The sequence below is a fragment of the Dermacentor silvarum genome, chromosome 3 (genome assembly GCF_013339745.2).
Source record: "Dermacentor silvarum isolate Dsil-2018 chromosome 3, BIME_Dsil_1.4, whole genome shotgun sequence".
Taxonomy (NCBI): Eukaryota; Metazoa; Arthropoda; class Arachnida; order Ixodida; family Ixodidae; genus Dermacentor; species Dermacentor silvarum.
In genome coordinates, this window is record NC_051156.1 from 121576074 (window position 1) to 121600971 (window position 24898).

Sequence of the window (24898 nt, forward strand, 5' to 3'; positions counted from 1 at the left end):
GGAAAACCCATATCATGAGCATATGCGAAAAGCATCCCAAACATTGGGTTATTTACATCGCAACCTAAGTAACTCACGTCCTAGCACAAGCAAATTAGCTTATGTAACCTTCGTTCGTCCTCAGCTTCAATTCGCCTCGTCAATCTGGTCACCTCATCAAGATTACATAATTTCAAAGAAAACAGAGCCACCAGATTCATCTCATCCAACTACGACTGGTATTCCAGTGTCACTCGAATTAAAGTAGTCTATTCCCTTGAAGCATTATGCACCAGTTCAAAAATCGCTCTGTTATGTCTGCTACACAAATACATTCACGGCACAACGCAACACAAATTACCCCTAGTAACCCCAATACGTACTTCTAGGCGTTTTCATAATCACCTCAGCCTCACGCGAATATTTGGCAGAACCAAAGCGTTTCCTTCATCAGCGTTGCCACAAGCCATAGCACTCTGGAATGATCTTCCTGGTAACCTTGTTTCCATCACTAACCGTGAAACATTCCGCGAGCATTTGCACTCTCACTTCTTGTAAAAGTCGTGTTCAGAATTGTATAAAATTTTTGTAGTCATTAATAATGTTCGCTTCTTCCTGTTTATTCTTTATGTAATTTTGTTGTATTTCATTCCCGATCATTCAATGTTCCGATTGGAACCTGTGGCATATTTATAAATAAATAAATAAATAAATAAATAAATACATAAATAAATGGGCTCAGGCACATGGTGTTAAACACACCAAAGACCTGCTGACGCAGACGCCCCTGGCTGGCGTGGCACCATTTGCAGAGACACTCTTTTGCGCTCGGCGTTATCGTCCTGATCCATAGTGCAATCATCGACAGTAGCTTAGAGTGAAATTCAGTAATAATTTGCTATAGTAACACCATTTCGTAGAAACGTAGCTTTATGCGCTACAAATGAAATGGACATGGGGTAAAGTGAGCAACTCAACGGGTGAAAGCAAACTTTGAACTAAACCACAAGTGATTATTTGCTAATATGGTAGCACAAACGTGCATCGAAATTTCCTGGGTCTCCATTAAGAAAACTTAGCATTCGTAAATGGCATTTGCACTCTCCTGCCATCATCGATATAATTTCTTATTGAGCTCAGTTTTCTGCAGGAAAATCGGGATAGCCTTCATTATTAAACGTTGCTCTACGCTGCTTGACTAGGTCCCTGAAGATCCTCACAGTGGCACATACAATGCTAACAAAACAATGCCGTCAAGAAAACAAAAATAAGGATACCTACTTAGAATGAACACTGCATCAACAAATGAACAATATAATCATCGAAAATTATTTACAATAGCAGAGCTGAACTCATCGTTGTAATCTGCGCACTGTTAATTCACATATTATCTTGTCAATTATTACAAACAAGTTTAAAACCCACACTACAGTTATCCACCTCCTAACCCAAAATTAAACAGATCTCAGGCGCTTGACTGGAGGCGACTTCAAACCAGAACTTACACGAACCCGGTACATCTTAACCGCATATTTCCAGATTTATACCCTGAGGCCAAATGTAAGGCATGTGATGATAGAGGATCCACCCTAGAGCACATACTCTGGGATTGTGAAATAGTTCAGAGGAGAATTTCAGTCCCCCCGGATGAAATATGGGCCCTCCAGCATGCCCGGGTAGCTACCCGAGAGACAGGGTCTCCATGCTGCCCCCGGCGCGACCTAGACCCAGGCCATCAATTTGCAGGATATTTATTAAAGTTGTCTCACACACACATACACACTACAGGATATAAACGTACAAGGAATGGACTATAAGTACACATTGCAAAGGAGATGACCAGTGAAACACAAAAATAAACAAGGTAAAACAATTATGCGTGGGTCTGCTATTCCGAACACCAGAGACCACCGGAGCCGGGGAAAGCCTAGTAAAGTACTGGCAAACCACACACTTAGTCCAACTTTTTCTTGGCTTCCCCTATCTCCGCTGGTCTCTTGTGTTTGTTATAGCAGAGCCACGCATATTTTTTTTCCACTGCCAGAAAGACGACCGCCGAAGCGAGTGCCCGTTAGCACCGTTAGTCCTAAGTCGTTGCGTGTTGCGAAAGTTCCTGAGCGCCCTCAACCCAGGATCTTCCAGTGTCCTCTGTTTCCTGGCGTTCAGGATTTCTTCGCAATGTTCTGCGTAGTATCGCGATGAATTCAACCAGCCACATTGACGAGCCTCCGGATCTTTGTTTCTTCGCCTACGCGAACTCTCGGCTTCACTCAATCTAAACTCGGAATGTTCTCTTCTGCGACGCTTGGTTTCAGCTTCACTAGCTCTCGCCTCAGTCTTTCGGAAGCGACGAGTGTCCATTTCTCTGGTACAAACCTCCCGAGCCGCCGCCAGAGGCATCGGCTGCAGTCACGGACACCGGGCGCGTTAGGTGTGAACGCGGTGAAACGCGTTCGGCGCCGGCAGCAGCTCTACGCGTCCCACTACCACCTGCATCACTCCTCCTCTCCACCTCGTATCCGCTATACCGCGCGATGCTATTTTTATACTTTGCTTTCAATCTCTCTCAGCTCTCTTACCCCCAGCTCGGCGAAGCTGCGGACGACGGAATGATTATTATAGCAAGGTTCCAACACGTCCGCTGTAAAAGCGTATACGAGTAGGGCTTAAGTTGACCACCCCAATAATTGCAAACTCAGAGTGATCGTTCACGACAATAGTACAAAATGTAGGCACGACGTGTGGTGGAGCTTAGATAATTCCTGGAAATTCATTCGAAATTACTAATAAGCGAGAACGCAACACTCGTGATTCATTGTTAATTTGAGAACGAGGTACAGCTATAACTGTCACGCAGCCGTTCTTACGAACAATTCCCAAAAAGTTTTTTTTTCTAAATAAGGGTCCAGGTCTCTGCGGTTTCCAAAACGTTCAATAGCATAAGGGCGCATATACAACAGTTAAATGACTGCGCAGTAAATATCACTACCTTTGGAGAACCGGTTAACTATTTGTTCTCATCCCGTCCGTGTCTGAGCACTGCTTTCACTGATTATTGTTGCTGCTCTTGCAATGATGCATGCCATTTTTATATTATGATGTTCCGACAAAGAAAAAGAGAACTCAAGAGACAAGAGGGACACGTAGGAGAAGAAGACCAGGAATCAGTCAATAGGGATCCTTGTAAATAAATGAGTGTATTTTAACTCCTACTCAATATTTGGCTCAGTGGACCATGTGGCTTCGAGTAACGTTGGTAAGCCGAGCAGACCGGCATGCGACCGTGAAGACCTACCAGCTTGATGGCGAAGACCCAGCGCTTTTTCAGTAATCATCGACTTCATCGGAACTCATTCGCATCATCACTGAAAAGAGTCAGCTGAGTGAGGAGGCCCTTGTCAAGAAAGGTGCGGTACGCATCGATGCTTCTATGTCCGAATTTGAGACTTTGTTTCCGGCCCATTCAGATATAGACTGCAAGAACGAGACTGAGCACAGGAATAACGTTTTGCTGCAAGCGTTGTTGCAACAGCAGACCAAGCAGTGCAAGCAGCAGCTACGGATTACGGAAACAGTTCGCGACTATCTAAATGCACAGAAAACATATAGAAAGACATTAAGCCTGGTAATTTCGATGGGGCGTCCAATGTATCCAATTAGTGCCTCATATTTTATTAATACGCATGTACGCAAAACCAGTGGACGTTATCGGACAACAAAGCGTGTAACATGCCCCGAGTTTTACCAGGAAATGCCAGAAAATGGTATTACATGCGAATCGCAAGCCAATGCTGTGATCCGTGGCACAAATGAAAATATAGATTTTGTTCCACTTTCAACCGAACTCCGATTGACAGCTGGGACGAGGCAATAGCGTTCAGAAACAAAGAAGGGACACTTCTGAATTATGAACTTTTTCCGGAAGAGACGATTACTGTACATTGCTGAACCTAGTCTTTAGAACTCTGCAATCCTGACGTCGATAATTCAAGGCATGACTTACGAATCGCAAAGAGGCGTTTGTGTGCACTGTACAAGCTCCACAAATGAGTTACTGCTTGCTTTAAATGTGTCTTGCGATTGTCTGATGTGTAGTCCCCGCAAAAGGCGTCATACTTTATCACTGAACACTGACGAACATTGCGGAACGGTCAAATATTTGAATACCGAGTCTGACCATTGGGAAAATATGAAAAATGTATACCTTGTGAAATCAAACTTTTATAGGTTAAAATAATGGTAAATGGAAAAAGTGTAGAATCTCTGGTAGATACTAGAACATCCATAAGCCAGGTAAATCAGTAACTTGACGAAGCGACCAAGGTGTATGAAGGAAGAATAGTTAAAGTTCAAAGCTGTGATGAAAAAACTAGAATGTTGCAAAACGGGACGGAAGTGGAAGTTACATTTGGTGGCCGTCTTCTGAAAGTGGAAGCACTGGTCATGCAGGGTGGTCATTTCGTGTTTGTTTTCTATAGACCTGATACGAAGCGATTAAAGATAAATATTTCTTGGAGAGACGAATGACTATTGACGGATCAGCTAAGCCTAGTATGTGTGGAATGTCAAATCCACATCGATGAGTTAGAAGTGATGATGAGAAACTGGCAAGTCTTCCGTAACTAATTTCTGTCGAGACGTACCCGCCAGCAGCAGATGTACTTGAGGTACCTTTTAAGCTTTATGACAACACCTTAGTGTGTAAAAGCCGTACAGTTTCTCCCACGAGAAAACGATCTGGCTAAAGGCCGAACTCCAGCAAATGTTAAATGCCGGTATTATAAGGCCTTAAACATTCACATTTGTGTAGCCAATCACCATAGTACCGAAAGATGATGGCTCATTTGCTTTGCGCAGATTATAGGCAAACAAACAGGCAGTCTGATCTGTTTCCTTTTCCCATGCCCCGAATATACAAGATCAATGAAACTGAAGGATCAAATTTTATCTCTCGAATTGACCTCTGTAAAAGATACTGGCAGGTGCCACTACAAGAAGGCCACAAGCAGTGCACTGCTTTTGTAGCGCCTTTTGATGTGTACGAGTACAACAGCTCACTGTTCGGTTGGAAGAATTCTGGAGCTTGGTTTCAGAAAATGATGAATGGCATTCTAGATGAGTTCCTGAGAATGTTTTGTAACGTGCGCATTGACGACATCATCATATACTCACGTACACGAGAAGAACATTAAAAACCCATTTCGGGTGTGTTAGAAGCCCTCTGCAAGTCAAAGCTAAAAATTAACAAGAAAAAGAGTGAATTTTTTCAGACGAATGTTATCTTTCTGGGAAGAGATTTTGACGGTAAAACTGAAACAACCAAAGAACAACCTGTATAAAGAGATGAAGCCGTACGAACTTCACTCACTCCATGTTTTCCTTGGACTCGCCAGTCATTTCCGTGCGTTCATTAAGGATTACGCTGCAAAGACACGGTGCCTCACTAAGCTGACGCAAAACGATGTGCCATTTGGGTGGAGTGAAGAGTGTGAGAAGGCTTACCAGTACCTGGTTCAAGCTATATCGTTCGATCCTGTACTTGCTGTGCCCCATTTTAACAAACTTTTCGAACTGTGCACTAACGCTTCACAACAGCAGTCACAACCGTACAGGGGCCGTTCTATATCAACGAAACACTAAGGAGCAGCAAGCACGGAAGCTCAAAGTGATAGGACATAATTCTTCCACGTCCTGAAAACCCCAAGAACATTACACGACCACAGAAAAAGAGGCTATGGCTGTTGTGATGGCAGTCCAGTATTTCAGAAGCTACATAGAGGGTCGCCACTTTCGGCTTTTCACCTACAATTGAGCATTAACCTACCTAGTGGGTTTAACTCAGCCTAAGGGCAGGGTGGCGCGTTGGATCAGTGAAATACAACAGTTCACTTTCGAGGTAGGCCATCGACCCGGTGACAAGCTCCCTGACACAGATGCTCTTTGCCGGCTCCACATCACAGAAGTCAACACGTCTGCTCACGTACACGTTTACAGCTTGTGGGAAGGCACCGAAGACTTGACTTGCGATAATGGTAAGTTCTGAGTGCCAGAAAGCTTGGTGCCAAAGGGTTTCAAGCTGTATCATGACAGTCCAGAGTCAGGTGGACAGGACTGATTCCGGAACACTTATCGGAATATGAGAAGTCGATTCACATGGGAAAATATGAAAAGAAGTTATCAAGAACTACGTCCAAACCGGTCACCAGTGTCAGATTATCAAGGCGAAGTATCGTCCAAGAGGGAATCAAATGGTGATTGCTTATGATTCCCAAGTACCCTTTGAAGTAATTCATCTAGAAATCGATGGAATCAAAAAGTGGGGCGAGGTAGTCAGTAAGACTCAAGCATTCCTTATTGCCATAGATGACTGCACACGCATGGCAGCCCAAAGCTAGGAAAGGAAGATGCCAATTCTGTTGTGACGTTACTAAAGCGAAATATGTTCAGGAACATCAAGGTGGTGGTGTCCGACAACGGACCAGCTTTCCTCAGTAAGAAAGTCCAGCAATGGGCCCGTGAAAAATGAATTACCTTTAGCATATATATTAACCATCTAATGGATGGTGTTTAGAAGACTTTGTTGAGATCTGCAGCATGAATCCCCGACGCGACATTAGAACATGTGACCAACGAGAAAAGACTGAGTCAAAGATAGCGTGATTATTGGTTACTACGAATTCGAAAGCTAGCACGAATTCAGAATGTGTAGTGCATAAACATTAAAAAAGTCGTGTTAATGAAATAACAACCACCTAAAGTTTTAAAATATTCTGCAATATGTGTTGTGAAGGCGGCCGTCAGTAGGAATCGCATTAAAATTATTTTGTTAGAGACCGTTGTTCCTCCTAATAATCCTCACAGGTACGCGCTACAAAAGGTTAACACCAGCTAGCCGTGAAGTATCCAGCGTTCAGGCATAAATAGTGGCGAGCAATGTGGCTTCACTATGTGCGAAGTGTCAAATATGGTTTTAGAACATGTGACATAAGGAAGCATAGCGGGAAAAATACTGCCGCTGAAGCTACATATTGTCCAAGAATGAAACCCCAAGTGCCACATTTTCGGCAGGCAGGAGTGTCTGAGGTACGTTGTGCGTGACTCATAACCATTGCTATTTTATTGAAGTGGAACCTCTAGACAAGTTTCGCTTGTCTCCTGCCATCCACATTGTTTGACTTCAAGTGAACGTCTAGCATTAAACATTTCACATGCCTAGATATCTACAATGTATATTAATTGTTGAAGATTTATTAAACTGCGCAACCTCCAACACTAGGTTTAAGATACGCGTGGTTTCTAGCACGCTTGTGGAGTACACGTTCAATAGTTCTCAGGGCTCAAATTTAGAGGAAGAACTTTTTTTCAATAAACATACATTACTATTGTTAGTGTGTCTGAATTTTCTCTTTACAACCGCATCTCATTAGTTGAAATGGCGTTACGGCCTTAAGTGTTACATAAACAAAGTATTTCACGTTCCACCAACACGACGGTCTAAAGTGGTCAATGGGTGTCTCTTTCTATAGTTTTATGATATGCAGCTCATTAACTCGAGCTAGAATTGCTCCAAGCAAAACCATCGCCTCCGTCACAATGCCACATAACAGGCGCACGTCTTTTTATTCATTACTAACGTCATTTATTGCCACTTTGCGCGCCCTATATAAAGCAGTCCTTGCATCTAACAACTCACCTGCAAACAGCAATTGGTCTGAGAAGAAATTCTAGAGGTTCTGCGACAAGGAACAGTCATTTCCTACCACGACATTGCAGGCTCCTTTTTACCTCGCCATGTTGCTTATTTGGCTGGTGCTTTCCGCTGCATGCGCAGCAAAACTTGCAGTGGCAGACGATGCTATGAAAGCTGAATGGGAAGAGTATAAGAAAATGTTTAGTAAGTTATTTAATCACATATAATTCTGTGTGTAATTGAAATTTCAGTACTTTTATGCACGAGACTTTCTAGTTGTGAAGTGGGATCATGTCATCATGTCAAGGTAAACGAATTCCAATTGATCTATGTATCATAATTTTATGTTCAGTACAACGGCTAGTACAACATTTTGTTCGGAATAGTTGAGCTCAATAACATGTTAACTAGAATAAAAAAAAACGGCAGGTCCCACGCCCTGTGGTAATCGATGTTATGCGAAGCAGTGTGTGGCGAGCCTACCAAGTTAACGAAATGACCATGAGAGCATCAAGACTTAGGCGGCTATTTCATGACCTACATGACACGCATGTCGTGACATTCATGTTATGAGTCCTGAGGAGTCCCTTTAGCTAGGCCTCAGAGAACTTAAGGCGAAAGCCTTAGTCATGCTCATGAATATGACTTCGACCATCAATATTTAGCATTTTCCTTCACTTAGTACCACATACGAACCCATTACGTTTTTTAGTGTTAATCTTCATTCGCTGAGTCATTAATTTTTCCTGAGTCATGGTCACGACTATGGCTCCTACCACCATCCTTTACTAAGTGAGTGTTCCCCTCACTTAGTACCCACGTGTGAACCAATTTCAGTGATTTTTGAGTGTTAATCTTTTTTTCCTAAGTCATTGTCTTTTTTGCTTAGTCATGGTCGTGGCTAGACTTCTACCACTATCCCTTAGTGTTTCCCTCACTTAGTAGCCACGTCAGCAGCCATTTCAGTGGTTTCTGGGTGTTAATTTTTTTTTCGCTTTGTCATTGTCATTTCTGCTGAGTCATGCTCGTGAGTAAGACTTCTGCCATCATCCTTTAGAGTTTCCATCACTGAGTACCCACGTCAGAACCAATTTTAGAGATTTTTGAGCTTTAATCGTTTCTCGCGGAGTCATGGTCGTTTTTTGCTGACTCATGCTCATGACCATGACTTCAGTCCCATTTTGCCATGCGCGGTATACTTTTACCACGGTGGCACGAGAACAGTCCACAAACATAGCCGTTTCGCAAATGCTTCCACCCTTGGCCCGAAAGCCAATTATCATGCCCTTTTGGCGGTAGGATAAATCGCTCTGTTCTGCATTGCACCAACGATTGCAATGTTTTCCGAAGCCTTTATATACGCTCAACTGCACTGTGCTACGACCTGCCTTCGGCAATTGTTTATTTATGGTCGACCTCAAAAGTACGTGGTGGTCACATTAATGTGACTGGACTGTGTATGTTTTCACTGGGTCATTGTCATTTAAGGTGGCTTTTTCATGACCTAAATGCACGCATGTCATGTAATTCACATCATAAACTATCATTTATCTTTGTCATACACTCTTGTCATACTATACCAATTTTTCTAAATACCAAGTTAACGAAACGACCATGAGAGCACCATGACGTAGGCAGCTGTTTCATGACGTACATGACACAGATGTCATGATCTTCATGTCATAATCTATCATTTATGTTCGTCGTACAGTCTTGTTGTACTATACCAATTTTGGTAAATGCCATGTTAACGATACGACCTTGAGAGCACCAAGACGTATCTGGCTATATAGATAGATAGATAAATAGATAGATAGATAGATAGATAGATAGATAGATAGATAGATACTGTCAACGTTGCAAATGTTTGCCAAAAATGCTTCGCATTTAAAACTCGCGGAAATACAATGAACACATTGCAGCGCAAGCTTTATAATATAAAAAAAATTACTTTTTCCGTATAGATAAGCGAACCTTCCACGAAACTGATTTTATAATGTTTATTGCTTTTATTTTTCAGACAAAACATATCAATCAAAGGATGAGGAAAGTTCCAGATTCAAGAAATTTTACGCAAACAAAAAGTTCATAGATGAGCATAACAAAAACTTTACCAATGGTGGTGTGTCATACTCCATGGGATTGAACCAGTTTTCAGACATGGTGAGCGAAACGATATTGTTGCAAAAGGAAGGCAGGTACACTGGTGTAATTTAAGTACACCGGCGTGTATTTAAATAAGAAGGAATTGCCGCCTAGGCAGTGGCAACAGTCTACGCCGTCGTTAGCTCCAGTCACTTTTCGTTCTCTTCAGCGCAACACCTTCTCGATGGGGCTCGCTCTGTCCCGGTGTAGGTTAAAGCCATTCGTTCTACAAAAAAAGATACATTTTTTTATCTCGTTGTCAATCTACGTGAGTGGACGACAACTTCAATGTGGCGCTCTGTTTAGTCCAGAAGCAATCAGCGGGCGACACGCGCCTTGCACGGGTCAATCGTTCACAACCAAAGCACACGTTCAAGACCAGGCGCGCCCTTGTATCCTACATGATGGTCGTTCTGCTCGGGAAACTTGCTTTCGAAAAATACGGCTGCATTTGTGCGACTCCAGCAATAACAAGGTCAGTGAAAGACTACATTCCATTCTGTCATAAACTAGGTCATATTCGTTCACGTTTCAAGTCAAATATACTATTCTACTGGGCCCCTTCGACAGTTCGTGACAGTCCGAGACGCTACACAGACAGCGCTCATTGGCTTAAAGCATCACGTCAGGCAGTCCGAGGCTGTCAGGGAATGATAATTGAAGAGGCCCATGGCCGCCCAAGATGATGTGATATCGCCCGCGGCGGAAGCTATTGTCGCAGCCGGGATCTTGTGTATTTGCTCACGTCAAAAGTAGGTGAAGAGCGAACAACTTTAAAAGAGTCACCGAACTCCTGTGTTCGCTACCTGATGTTTTACAGGTGCTTAAAGTGACACAGTGAGCCAAATGTTCGTTGTGCGAGGGCGATAATGCGAAGGCGTCGAAAGAATGCCCCAAGTAATTGCTTCCCGCTCGACGCTCATCGCACAAGCCGCGCAAGAAACAGGCACACAAAGAAAACACGACGGTGGAACAACAGGGCGAGGGTTGCAGCAGCGATCGCGATCTTGGGCCCGCTACAAGTCAACACCCAGGGCAACATGAAAACAACGAGGCGGCAGCAGATGCAGGTCAAGAGCAGAACCAGGTGCGGCAGTAGGGTCGGAAACCCTAAGTCACGCGATCTCCAAGAAACAACAGGGGAGCTGGGCCAATGCCTCCTCTATTTTTTCAATGCCAGTGCAATCGCTCGCTCTGCAATGGGAGCCACTGGTCCGCTTTAGTTCAGTGAGTGGCCGCTATGTGACGCTACCCAGAGGGTACGACTGCTTGCGTCACACTACGACTGCTTGCGCCACGCGTGCGTCTGAGCCACTGAGCGCGCGCCGATGCCGTTCCGGAGGAGATGCGGTAGACGCTTCACACGTCTTTCAGATTACTTCCATCGACTTCCGTCGTGAGGCGCCACAGCAGAGGGTACTCTCCCCCACGACCGTAAAGCAGGCGCGAGCACTAGCCGACGGGAGAGAGTAGGAAAGGGTAATCGGAGAGGGTGGTGAACCGCCCGGGTGGTGAACCGTTGGATCAGTCGCATCTGTCTGGCATTGTAAAAATAGAGGAGGCGCTGGCTGGGCAGAACGCTGCCTCCCGAAGTCACAGAGACAACATGACAAAACGAAGCAACCCATGCAGCCACCGCGAAATGAAGACACAAACTAGAAGAACACTGTACAGACGCTTGTGGCCCTAGGGCAGGAACTGCGCGTAGAGATAACCCAATCGCACGCACAGATAAAGGAGGAACAAAGCCGAAACAAACCACCAGCGCAAGAAAGTTCGCCCGAACCCCGAACACCACCACCACCTCCGTGGCGCGCGTCCACTATCTCGGTAGTGAAGGAAAAGATCGCGAAAATAAACACCGAGACGCCGCCTGAGCCAAATCCAACAGAGCAACCGTTTGAAGCGAGAGTAACGGCCTCCGAAATGAGCTAGTGAGGAAAACGTGCAAGCCATCCTAGAGCTTCATCTGCAAATGGTGAAGGGTTTCGACGAGCTCCGACGGATGATAACTCAAATACACGAACTTTTGACTGCTCTGATAAACGACCAATGCTATGAGAACCCGCAAGTCAATCCCCACAGAGAGGCAGCCCTCCAGCAAATCCTACAAAGGATGAAAAAGGCCAGAAAAACCAATCATGAAAGCGAACGGATGACCATTTGGCAGTTGAATTGCCTTGGCTTCACTATTAAGAGGGAGATGCTGCTTCAGTACACTGCCAAACAAGAAACACCACCGGACGTAATAGCCTTAACTGAAACCGGAAAATCAGCGATAATCAACGGGTACCACACTCGTGCGATAGCAGTAGCATGTACGACCACACTCACGAGCGAACACCTCACCACAATAGACCCCACTTATGCGCACACGGGAATCGATCACCTGTTCACGGAAATAGTGCCGCAGCGCAGGGGAAACACGAATCTTTTTTTAATTTATTATATAAAGCGGGCCAAAGGAAACGCTGGGATCTCTAGACAGCTTCGTGCAGCAAGCGAGGCAGCTAGCTGGACAAAACGGCCTCCTCATATTAGACGACTTCAACGCGGCACTAGAGGCGTGACAGTACGTCAGACACACCAAAAAGGGATCAACCTTGTACAACATCATACATCACCGACTTACGCTAGTGACGGACCAGACATATCCGACGAGACACCTGTCCCCATCTTGCGCACGCGTCCAGACTTCAGAACGTCGACCCGGAAAACACTAAGGGAGGTTAGGAAGTGACCACTTCATACTGGGCACCGCAGTACACGCGGGAAACTTTCCAAAAAGAAAATACACTCCACAAAAACCACGAACTGTGCAAAGTTCCTGAGCGACAGAGAAACTCAAGATGCCACGCGATAAGCGATCTGGAGGGCTGGGTTAAAGAACTGCGGCAATCGATGGCCAAACACTCCAACAAGGTTGCACTCACCACTGACAATCTGGCAGTGGACCTGCGCCTCTTACACAAGTGGGAAACGGGCAACAGTGCCACGACCGAGCGCAAACTCGGTCGTGCGAAGCTTAGGCACAGCGAAAGTCTCATGCCGCAAGTCTTACTGGCTGTTACTGCTAGGTATTACCTTGGTTTAAATTAACTGTGCATGTAGGGAAGGTATTCTCGAGCTATCATTTTCGGTGTTACCTTCTTTTTCACGACATTTGTCATAACTAGCGCTGGACACGTGGGCGCCTACGAGCGACAGCATTCCTGGCATGCTACAAACGCGGGCAGGCAGGCAGGCAGGAGCCGTGTCTGTGTCGGGCGAAGCGAGGGCGCACCTGTGCCGGCGGTTACTAGACAACTCGAGGTGACGTCATCGCTACTGCTTCGACGCATCCACTACTAGGCAACGCGCGCGGCGTCGGCAGCAGCTGTGCGCGTTGCCTCGTTGCTGCTGCTACAACTTCGTTCTATCTATCTCGCTCTTACTTTCTCTTTCCCTCTCCCGAGCATTGCGCTCACCGCGCGCGTGCTCTCCTTCCCTCTCCTTAACGTCCCATGTCAAGGCAACATGTGCACGGCACGCACACGAGGCGAGGCACACGTCGCTCCGCGAGGTGGTTGCTAGGCAACGCAGTGACGTCACAGCTCGGCGAGGTGTTGCGACCGGAGGCGCCACTTTTTACGGTTAGCTAGAACAGCTTCGCTGTTAAAATTCGCATCGCGAACCTAATGGACATGGCACAGCGCTACCCAGCGCCACTTGCACGACAGAACTGGGACCAGTTCTCTAAGTCCCTCCAAGGAACGCTGGGCACTGCGAAGACGTGGGCCATACTCAGACATCACTAGATCCGACCCAGAGCAATATCGAAAGCAAGCAGACGATGAGTCGTGTACTACACAACTACGGAGTTAAAGACGATAAGCTATTGTGTGCCCTACAAAGTACATACATTGGCCAGCCGATACAAGGTGCACAGCCCGCGGCTGACTACGCCGGACTGGAAAAGAGCGAGCTCGACCAGGACATAACGCCTTCCGAGCTCACGCGAGCGATGGCCTGACTCACTCGAAACACCACCCCCGGCAAGAACGGAATAACCTACAAGTTGCTACGTAACCCGGATGATGCAACCGTACAGGCAATGCTGGAACTCTTCACTGTATACTGAAGCAGAGGGACCTTAGCCCCGGAATTCAAGCATGCGGAGATTACGCTGATGCCAAAGCCGGGAAAAACGCCCTGCCTGGAGAACTTCACACCCACTTGGCTCACTTATTTCCTCGGTAAACTGATGGAACGCGTGATCTTAGACAGGCTACAGACGCATCTCGAAAAAGGCCAACTGTTACCGAACACAATTCTTGCTTTTTGGCCCAACTTTGCAACGCAAGACATGCTTCTCCAGCTCAAAGAGGAGGTACTGCGTGGAGCAACTCCATGCTACTCGAAACCAATTCTTGCACTAGACCAAAAGGGGGCATTTGACAACGTCGAGCACAAAGCCATACTAGCCAATCTTTTCACAAGAATTGTAGCCGACGCGTTAGCCATTACGACGAGACGAGCCGACACGTTAGCGTTAGCTATCACGACGAGACTACGGAGAGAGTGCGTCATAGTTGTGATGGACTCTCAGACGGCATGGAGAAATTTTTCCACGGACAAAACTTCTACGGTCGCACATCGCATGCTAAATGGAGCGCACCAGCTGCCACCATATGTACAAATCATGCGGACTCCAGCGCATGAGTCCTTACGCGGCAATCAGCAGCAAACGCCAATGCCCGAGCGCATGCACACCGGGAGCCGCGAGAGAGCCGCGCCAAGCAGTTCCTTGCTGAGCCCATTCCATTAACCTACTCACACATCCTACAACACTATCGCATTTCACAAAGAACACTAGCGTCGCCTCATAATCCTCTAACACAAGAGGAAGCCGTAATATGGCGGAAACTCTAAACAAGCACATATCCCTACTTGAATATCTACCACACCATACTCATACAAATGCGCACACTGTGATCATTGCGCAACGCTTTACCACATGGTATGGGCTTGCACAAACGCGCCAGGGCTCACACCCATAACACACGCCAACACACGGCAATATTAGGGCAGCGCTGTCCATCTCGGACTCGACGAACAAGCTCAACCTGGTCAACGGAGCGAGAAAGGCAGCTAGCGCCGCTGTACTCCTGGACTGAGGGGACTACACACTGCACAGCGGAAGCGCTCGTGTGCTCTTTCGTATGAAGTTTATTCTCGGCGCTTCTGTGCCTGGCGGAGGCACACGGCAGGAAAGATCCCGGCGCCCTCTAGCGAGGAGACATGGATGAATTGAATGTCTGGCGGAAGAAGGCCTGGAATGCGAGTTGGCTTCAAGGCGAGCAACTTAATTATATTTCACCCTACTTATAGGTAAGGGACAGACATGTAAAACTAAAACTGCAAAACATTCACTCGCCAGGCTCCAGGCGGCGGGAAGGTGGGCCTCACGACAGTGCGAGATCCACAAGATGTGTTTGCCCTTTCATTTTCCTGTATACATTCCAAACTCATTGCTTTCACACCTAATCACCTCCACTCCCAACCCGTGTCTCTTATCCACAGGATATATTCTTCACCACTCCATTCGCCGCATGAAAGTTCAGGCGCCGGTAAAGCAAAAAAAAAAAAAACAGTTACAATGCCTAAGGCCACAAACCTTGCCGTTCTCCACGCCTACAATGTCTCCCAATCTTTTCTTTTATTTTCTTGCCTCATTTGATTTGTTTACTACTGTGTACACAACCAATTACCCAATGCCGCGAAAAGTTGAACCAACCGTTATTAACAGGAATGAATGTGACCCAAAGTATCAAGAATATCCACCTATATTAATATCACCGAAAGCGTAGAAGACGTGCGCTGGTGCAAATGAATTTACTTCAACTGAATTCGTTATCTAAAACAGAGTATTCTATGCGCTACGTGAGGTGATTTTTTCGCAAACGCACCTAGCGGCTTCGGAGCACAAACGCAACCGACATTACATCCTGAAGGCATCACACAGCCACGAAGAACTCAAGCGATCAACCGGTTTATTCAAAATGTAAAGCCGCCTTTTCTATGTCGTACCGTAGCGTCCTACGTAATCTTACCTGAGACATGGCTAAGCGAAAAACGTGCCAGATATCGCAGCTACACATATACAGGACCCCCTTGTCGTGCGTACGACTGCAATTATTTCAGTGAAGCTGTTAGCCTCTAGTTGGAAGGGATTTTCTATGGGCTCGTTCTTTGCTGCAGCAGCTGATGATGATGGTTATTTAATAGCGTCCCCTTTGAAACGGGGCGGTGACAGATAGTCACCTAGCCTTCTTGATTTATTAGGTATGCTATACACGCTCTTTATCTACAATTTTTGCGTACATCTCCTTAATCATTCTTCTTTCAAAGTGCTCTCCAAAATCTTTAAGTGCTCACGAAAACCAGTGCCGTTATTTAGCGGCCGCGGCGACTCAGACAGACCTCAAACGGCAGCTGGAAAAGGGCTTTGTCTTTGAGTTTCCGCGTAACCGAAATCCGTTGTCTCGTATATTCGAATTACAATCCGAAGCTATCATGTCCATAGCTTGTTTGTGTAATTCGTACGTTACGAATTCTTCAGATAGTTCAATAAGGCACTTGCGCTTGGCGGAGGGCCTAGAAGAACCAGGATGTATGCTTCACTTCCGCTCGCGCGCGTCCGCGCATGATGTACGTTGCTTGTGGGGGTGGTGCTTGTCTAACGTCGGCAACAGCTTCGCTGTAGATCCATTTTCACAAGATGGAATGGAGGGGATTTTTGTTCGTGATGTCCATTGTTTCTTCTAGTTAATACTGAACAGCGCAATTCGAGATTTTTCGGTACCCATATAAAAAAATAATAGTGCAAATTTTCTACTTTCACGGTTAGAAAGAATCCAAAGGTTTCGCGAGCTGAATAAAAACACATCGCGTTTTTCGTCTATTCGCATTCGGCGTGGTATTTATTTTTAGGTCGCAACAAACAACACAAGCGAGAAATTCTGAGGAACTATTACAATGACCTCGGAAATTACTCGTTGTATAATAGGCATACGATGAACTCTGAAACATTATTGGTCAGCGTTAAGATGGAGCGTGTATTTAGAGCCCTTAATTGACGGACCATTCTCGACAGCCCACCACGGTTGAACACGCATATTTCGCTTAGCCTGGACCAGTAACACCGACGTCCGCAGTTAGCACCGACGTCATTGTTAAATAAAACGCATCTCTCTGCAAAAGAAGCTAGCGTCGACTTAAATTAACAAATGGTATGCCTGTGAAGACTGCCGTCAGAACATAAGTCTTCAAAAAGCCGTTAGGTGGACATTGTTTGTTCGTGGTAGCGCACTCTTATCCTGCCGATTTTCAGTACCAGCTGAACTACCAAAATATTCTTGCATTTTAGAGGTCTGTGTGGCGCTACCACATAGCGATGGAATCGCTGATCGTCGTAATGTACAGCTGCACCTGCATTACGCCTTATGAAGTGGGTCTAACCTGAGTACTTAGCATTTTGAATATGCCCTATCGGCTCTTGCAGAATTCCGTTCAGTAGCCAACTTATTCTCACGTCCTTACAGTATATTAAAATTTTTGTACGCAGGATCACGAGGAGTACGTACAGCACACTTCCTGTGCTAAAGTCGGCAGCAATGACGGCCCAATATACAAGCCAGCTGCTGATGTTGATGTTGCCACACTGCCGAAGAGCGTGGACTGGCGCAAAAACGGCTATGTAACGCCGGTGAGAGCTCAGGGTTATTGTGGGGCATGCTACGCATTTTCTGCGGTAAGTAGACGGTTTTCGTTTCAGGTTATGCGAAAAATTGTAGAGCCTATACAGTATATTGTGAGCGCTATTGGTGCATATTATGACGTCTCTGTTGGAACGACGTTTACTTGAGCCGAGTACTCGGCATCGAACCAGCCAAGGCAACACCCGATGATGATGATCATACGGAACTGAAGACGAGGGTCTTCAGTTCCCCATTAAATTATGGGGGTTTACGTGTCAAAACCACGATCTGATTATGAGGCACGCTGTAGTGGGGGACTCCGGAAATTTGGACCACTTAGGGCTCTTTAATGTGCACCTAAGTCACGAGTGTTTTCGCATTTCGCCCCAATCGAAATGTGGCCGCCGCGGTCGGGATTCGATCCCGCGACCTCGTGCTCAGCAGCCCAACACCATAGCCACTGAGCAACCGAGGCGGGTAAGCCCAGCGTGACAAAAACAGTGACGTCAAAATCACCGCGGCTTACTCGGAAGCATCCACATTAGATTCTAGGGCAGTCGGGAAAGGTAGCGTGACGTCACGGATCGAAATGCACTGACCTTGTGCTACCTAAGAGACGTTGGCCAAGCGTCTCAACGCGCTCGATTTCCCGCGAGTTCATAACTTCAAGGACCGCTAAACCGCGTTCAATGGACACCAATGTTTTCGCATTCACAACTCATAAGAAGTGCTTAGATGTCCTCAGATATTTAATGCGAAAGCATTATATGGCTCATGAAGCGGGAAATCTGGCCGCGCCCCCCGGAGACAGCCGATCGAAGGGAGGCGCGTGTCTAGTGGGCGGCTGGATTCCTTGACGCACCACGAAATGGCACTCATCGCCGCGCATCCCGGTCACTCCCTCGAGTGACGCCGAAGGGAACATGTTCCGAGTGGAGAAGCCTTCTCAGCACAACAGGTGCAGCGTGCCAAAGCGACAAACATTTTATTTGATATTTCGCTCATTTGTTTCTAGGACTGTTAGGCTATACGTTCATAGCTATCGGTAGACCGACGTCTCCCATTCCTTTCGGAACCGGAAGTTTCCGGCTATTCCGAAAGAAGTTAAGGTTTGATCAATATGTTAATGCATTTATCTGCATACACGTCACTTTGACTTGGTGAGGTTTTGCGTTTTCGGAACGTCGCGTGGCACAAAAGCAAAGTTGGCGCATCCCAAAAACTTCTGACCAATAGCGGAGGGTTAATGCGGAAAAACGCATGGAATCAGAAATAATTATTTATCTTTCCTTCGCTATGCTTGCTTTATTGTCTGCTTGTATTGTTCACTTTTTATTTTGCTCGCTATATCAGTTTCCCAACGTCGTGTGACAGACAGCGAAGCTAGGTTAGCTCGAAAATGTTTGACCAATTGGGGATGGCTGATTGCAGAATTGGATTAGAAACAGTTCGGAATATGCTTAGGTTATAGCGCCCTGCATTGCGCTCGCGCGAACTGAAACTGACTCGGCCTCGGAATTGCTCCTACATTGCCGTTGGAAGAATTTCTTGGCGCTCCTAATCAAATTAAAGTGATCCGAGAGAACCAACCTAATGTAGTCGAGGCGTCCTGTTTTAACCACGCGAGCACGATGACTACCTCTGGAGAGCTGCGAAACAACCACCGAAGATGCCAAATGTATGCGCCCCCCAAGTTTGACCGCCCCGGGGCTTCCTCCCCAAATTCCCCACGGCATCTTTTCTTAACATGCGGTGTTTCCTATTGCGGGCTGACTTTAGCTGCGCTTAGACCAACTCCCACAGTGCGTAAAATCCTAAATATTTTAAACCTTATGTACCATGAACTATGTCGTGGCGCCGTCGCCACGTCGTTATTGTCGCGCTGACGTAATTATGTCATCATGCCATCTCGCTTATTGCGCCGTCGATGTCGCACCTTCAGAGCCTCTGTCGTCGTCGTTCCATCTTGTTATACCGCCCTTGTGCCGTTGCCGTCATCGCCGTCGTACGGCCATGCTGTTGCCAAATAAGTAGACGATACTTTGTACTGCCGCCATCTAAAACCGTGAAACGACGTAAGCAGTACACTTTGGAACTATTGCTAATGTGTGGGCTTAATTTGTCTAGTCCGCATAGGCTATTCGCGTACTTAGAAAATCACCTGCGATGGTTCCTGCACAATCTTTTAGTTCGTCACGCGCCTCTGTTTCACATTGTCACATTTCCCCATTCATCTTGCCAAGACAGTCACAATCCCTAAAGAAAGTATACGTGTGACCATGCTCAAACACAACACAATAGCTGTTTGGACCGCGACTATCCATACATATTTGGGGTCATACTATCGGGGGTTTCGAGTTAAGTGGACTTAGATAAGTGCTTCAATTCTAAGCTCCTGTAGGCGTTTCTAACCTCAGGAATTCGTCGTCACTTTTTTTATAGATGGAGTGTTCCGTTTTCCACAAGGCAATATTTGTCCTTACGAAGATAATGGCGGGCAGGAGTATCTTACCTTATACTATGTAGTGCATAAATGATGGAATAGCTCTTGTGAACAAAAACCGTGCGCTCTATGCTGTTCCAGGTCGGAGCGCTTGAAGGCCAACAGTTTAGAAAGAGCGGGAAGCTGGTACCCTTAAGCCCACAAAACATCGTCGACTGCTCGAAGAAGCAAGGCAACCTAGGTTGTAAAGGAGGTTGGCCATTCGATTCTTACAATTATGTCAAGCAAAACAAAGGAATTGACACTGAAAAAAGCTACCCATACATTGACGGAGTAAGTATTTCAACATAATATGAGAGCAGTTTAGCGTTTTGGTAGGTAGATGAGGCAAGAGTAAACAGCACAAGAGCAAAACAAGGACAGAAGAAGCTACGCATACGAACGCTGTCGTGCTTACTTCTGAACAGTTAAGTTTAACTTAATAAGCTTCTGCCACATTGTGATAAAAGGCGACCACTAGGATTATAGAAACAAAAGAGAGGACAAGGGAAGCCACACATCTAATGCTGTCAATTTACTGCAAATAGATTTCACCTATTCGGACATTGACAAATCATTTCCTGTCAACTTGTCAACTTTTACGTGTAAACCGAGCGTTCCCGTTTTACCTCCAAAATTACGTATGTAACATGACAGCAATAGAGTAATATATGCACATTTGCTGCGTGGTAAGTTATGTAGAGCTATAAAAGGCAGAAGGCAGGAAGTGCATGATATTAGGGCGGTAAATTGTGCATGAGTACCTCTGAGAGGCTTCAGCCTTATCAGGTATTCGCATCGGGTGATTAAGAACGTTGGCAAATGAATCTCTTATCATTACATATATACTCGAACAGCATCCGGCATCGTTTAAAGCACGTCTAGGTGATTGCACCAGTAAACCTACACTATTTATTCTGCTCAAACGAATCAGTGCCTCGGTTGTCTCTTGAAAGTTGCCTGTATATGACTGTGTGAAATTAGTGTAGGCGTCAGACTATTTACATATAGAACTTATAGACAGCGCCAGCAATTATCAAGAGACGGAGGCCAGTGCGCCATAGAAAAAGGTCAGCAGCATCTTCAGTCCTAATGCCGTTGTCTTAGTCTCCGAGTATTATAGAAAATGAACTCCCGGCAGCAGGAACGTTACCCCGACGATCATAATACAGCCATACTAGATAACGGGCAGGAGTATAAAATTAAACATGAGTGACATGAAATCAAAATGGAGCTAGCGATTTTTATTTACGCTCTAGTTCCAAGAAAATCAGTTCTACGGACGCTCGCAAGGTGGTGAAAGGTCCATGAAAGCGAGAATTCATGTATTCGATTGCAGCTGAAGCAACCACGCTGAATGCCGTTGGTCCACGGTTCGATTTTCGGGCCTGGACTCATGGTTTTTCAACGGCCAAGCTTTCTGTCTGGGAAACCTGTAGGTGGTTTATTTCGAGCTTCGCTACATTTGACTGGGGCACTAATTTCTGTTTCATGACACAGTACTTTAGGCCAAAATACGGGCCCAAAACTAGAAAAAAAAACCACGAGCCTGTGCTGTCTTTTTTTTTTCTCGTTTCTCTCTTCCGTCGCATGTTGGACGCGAGCCCACCATATGAATGGCACAATGTTTTGAAGTTGTCAAGATGAATGACGGCGCGTGCCAGAGTTAGTGTTCAGCGTAGTGCAATTTTGATAAAGAGAACGAGAGCAACAGATAAAATTTCTTAAGAGAAAGGTGGAGGGTTGGCCTGATTGACGTGCCTCTAGGCTTGCTACTCTCATTCAGGAAGTTGTAGGAACAGCACGGACAGGGTAGGGAGGTGAAAGTATAGTGAAGAAGGTTATGATTGGAGCTGCTCCACAGACTACTGTTTGTGTGCAACACACACACGGTTCATGCGCTGCATATCCTTCTTGACGAAGAGGAATAAAAAAGTATCGATTCAAACCACATTAAATCTGTTTAAGTTCATTTGCATACCCGAAGAATAAGTATAGGTAAACAGCACAAATATATTTTGTACGAGTTCTCGACGCTGCTGCTAAGCTGCACGGAACAATTACACGTGCTGTCCTCCAGGCAGCACATATTTTAGTAACAAAATAATGGTGCACGTCCAACACAAGTGCTGGAAATTATCTCAAGCGAAGATTTAGCGAGAGAGAGAGAGATAACTTATTGAGAAAACGTAGAGCGTCCTCTAGCACACTACTCGTCTCTGAGAGGGAAGGGGGGAAAGAGGGAAAAAAGAGGTATGAGGAGTCAGTATGAAGTCTAGGTATCAGGATAGGCAGTAACATGCGACTTTATACGTGTCCTTGTCCGGAGGGTTCATTCACTACCTTGAAGTTAAGCCAGAGTTAAGTGAAAATTCTGAGAGAGCCTCGATAGTTTCGTTCATCTAATTCAACAAAATCAGTTTTCCGGCCAAGGACGGGCACCGTTTTGACACCTGTCAGACAGGCACTCTTTTTCGAAGGCAAAATTTCTTGTTATAGCGGTCCAGACGCATCTACAGATAGCTGTTTGAAGTTTGACATCAGAACGTGAGCCGACATTTTGCACCTGGAGTATAGGATTGCAAGATTATAAGCAGTCTACTCGCAGCCCTCGGTCCCGCAAGTTTATTGTAACATAGGTGGTCAAGAGGGGAGCCAGAGCACAGAAATTAATCGGGACCCTGGACTCTCATAGAATATTTCTGTGAAGCAATTTCCGTTGCACAATATTGACTTGCCCTGCCTTAGTCTAACCGCTGCTCTATCCCATGCCGCCTAGATCGTAACCGCCAAGGGGGCTGATCTTACTTGTTTATTAAAATTAAAACATTTGCAACCGCCTGGTATACTCACCAAAAAGAAAGCTGCATTTTAAAAATCACGTTGCAGAAGCACGTGAAAAAAGTCATGTGTACGGCGGCAACTTTAACTTAACTTGCCATTAGGATCAAAAAGCACCACGAAGCTAGCAAGCACTTGTAGTATATTTCGACGACCATGCATGTCTCTCAGCAACGGATAAGTATATGATTGTCACGAATTTCAAGGAGTGCATTGCAAAAGCGTATGCCCCCCCCCCCCCCCTCGCAGCTTTAATTTGAAATAGGAATGGCGCTGCTACATCTAGAATCCCGGGACGATGGCGTGTATTTAGAAATGGTGTAGCGTAATTTAGCCACAAGTGCACGAAATGCACGGATGAAAAGATGCAAAAAATGGTTGAAGGCCTGCACCAAACACCGTTGTATTTCTTTTTTCAGTTGCGCTCCGGAGTGCAAAAAAATGTTACGTTCTTCTTCAGTTGCGCGTCAAGGGAAAATAAACCTCGTCGTCGGTTTTCGTTTAGTTCCGGTTCGATGCCCTTCTGACGGCATTCTCATCGAACTATCTCAAATATAGTTAGATGTTGCTGCTGCAGGCGACCAGCTCAGCTTTCAACCAACAGGCAACTCCGGTCGAACACAATCGGAGATGCTGAAACATCGTGAGAAGATTATCTGTCTTTACAGGATTCGGGTCAACGAATCCTTCCACGTGTGAAACATGTTCGACCGGAGAGCAAACGGGGCGTCGAACTGTCGCTGATTCCTGGGTGACGTTCGAGTTCAAAGTCCTTTGAGAAGGAATTCGGGCTCATTGGCCTGACCTACTCATCTTTTCGCGTTATGAAGAGCGCACTCCTGTGCTCCAGCACTTGCCAAAGGCTGTGTCCCAATTCCAAGACAAGGTCACAATCGATAATGTTTCAAGGGCATAATGAAATTATAAGTAGGTGGAGACACAGGGGCTAATTTAAGAACAGTGATCCTCCTTTAGAGACTTGGCATTCGTAGTGCGTTATAATCTTTTGATGAGCAGTGTAATACATATTCACTTGAAACTGTAGCATTATGCAGTGAACGCTGGCGTAAGTGGAGAATTCATGGGAGATTCATCGGTCAAAGCAGGCCAAGATGGACGGCGTTGAGGAGAGGGTTAAACAGGTCCATTGCTTAGGAATTCTTCACAGCTGCCGGTACCCTTCCCCTGTTTTTAAACAATGTTTCCTCCGCTCAGGATCAACCTTGTAAATTCAGAAAGGATGGCGTGGGTGCAACTGTCACAAGCATAAAAATGATCAAGAAAGGCTCGGAAAGCGATCTGCTGATTGCGGTGGCTACTGAAGGGCCAATCTCTGTCTGTATAGATGCCACACGAGACTCGTTTCACCACTACAAAGGCGGTAAGTACCACTGCTACGTTAATATTATACGTAGAAAGTTTTTTGTATGGCCAGGTCTGGTTATGGCATGGAATGGTTTTCTACTTGGGATGCATTTTTCGGGCAGCATTTTATCGCATTATTAGTTTATGCAGTTGCGCGAACTTTCCAAATAAAAATTAAAATAAATTAACACCTCTGTTCCCTAGGTAACATCTGTCTGTCTATTCTCGAGAGCGAAGGCAAGCATTGTAAAATATTCGAAATGAAACAAATAACCGTAGATCAGGGGTGAAGTGTTTCCGCAGTATAGTTTAGACGCGTCCTCTGAAATTTTGTTCAAGTCGTTCATTGGTCGCTTCAAAGAACAGAATCGGTACTGCAGTGACATAGACAAACGCAAAAAAAAAAAAACGATTCCATCTGCCAGAAGAGCTCAAAGCTTACAAAAGAGAAGACATGGTGGAGGTAGTCCACCGAAGCCAACTTACACTTATATTGAAAGATGGCCGCCACAAAAGATGGTAGGCGACCCTATTCTTTGGCTTAGGTGCCTCCTAGTGGCACTCGCGCCTCGGCGTTGGTGTTCTGTGCATTGGTGTGCGGTAATCAGTGATTTCTAATATCTTTTAATTATTCCAGACAGTTCAGTAACTCAACTT

The 24898-nt window shown here is 45.7% G+C and overlaps 1 protein-coding gene across 1 annotated transcript in view; it reads left to right on the forward strand.

The window, feature by feature from the left end:
- The first annotated feature begins 9805 nt into the window (after nt 1-9805).
- LOC119444730 (procathepsin L-like) overlaps nt 9806-24898 on the forward strand; it is a 58669-nt gene continuing 43576 nt past the window's right edge. Inside the window, exons 1-4 of the mRNA XM_037709083.1 lie at nt 9806-9832; nt 17421-17606; nt 20138-20321; nt 24084-24257. Coding sequence (XP_037565011.1) covers nt 9806-9832; nt 17421-17606; nt 20138-20321; nt 24084-24257 — 571 coding nt within the window. The remainder of the gene's footprint in view (nt 9833-17420; nt 17607-20137; nt 20322-24083; nt 24258-24898) is intronic.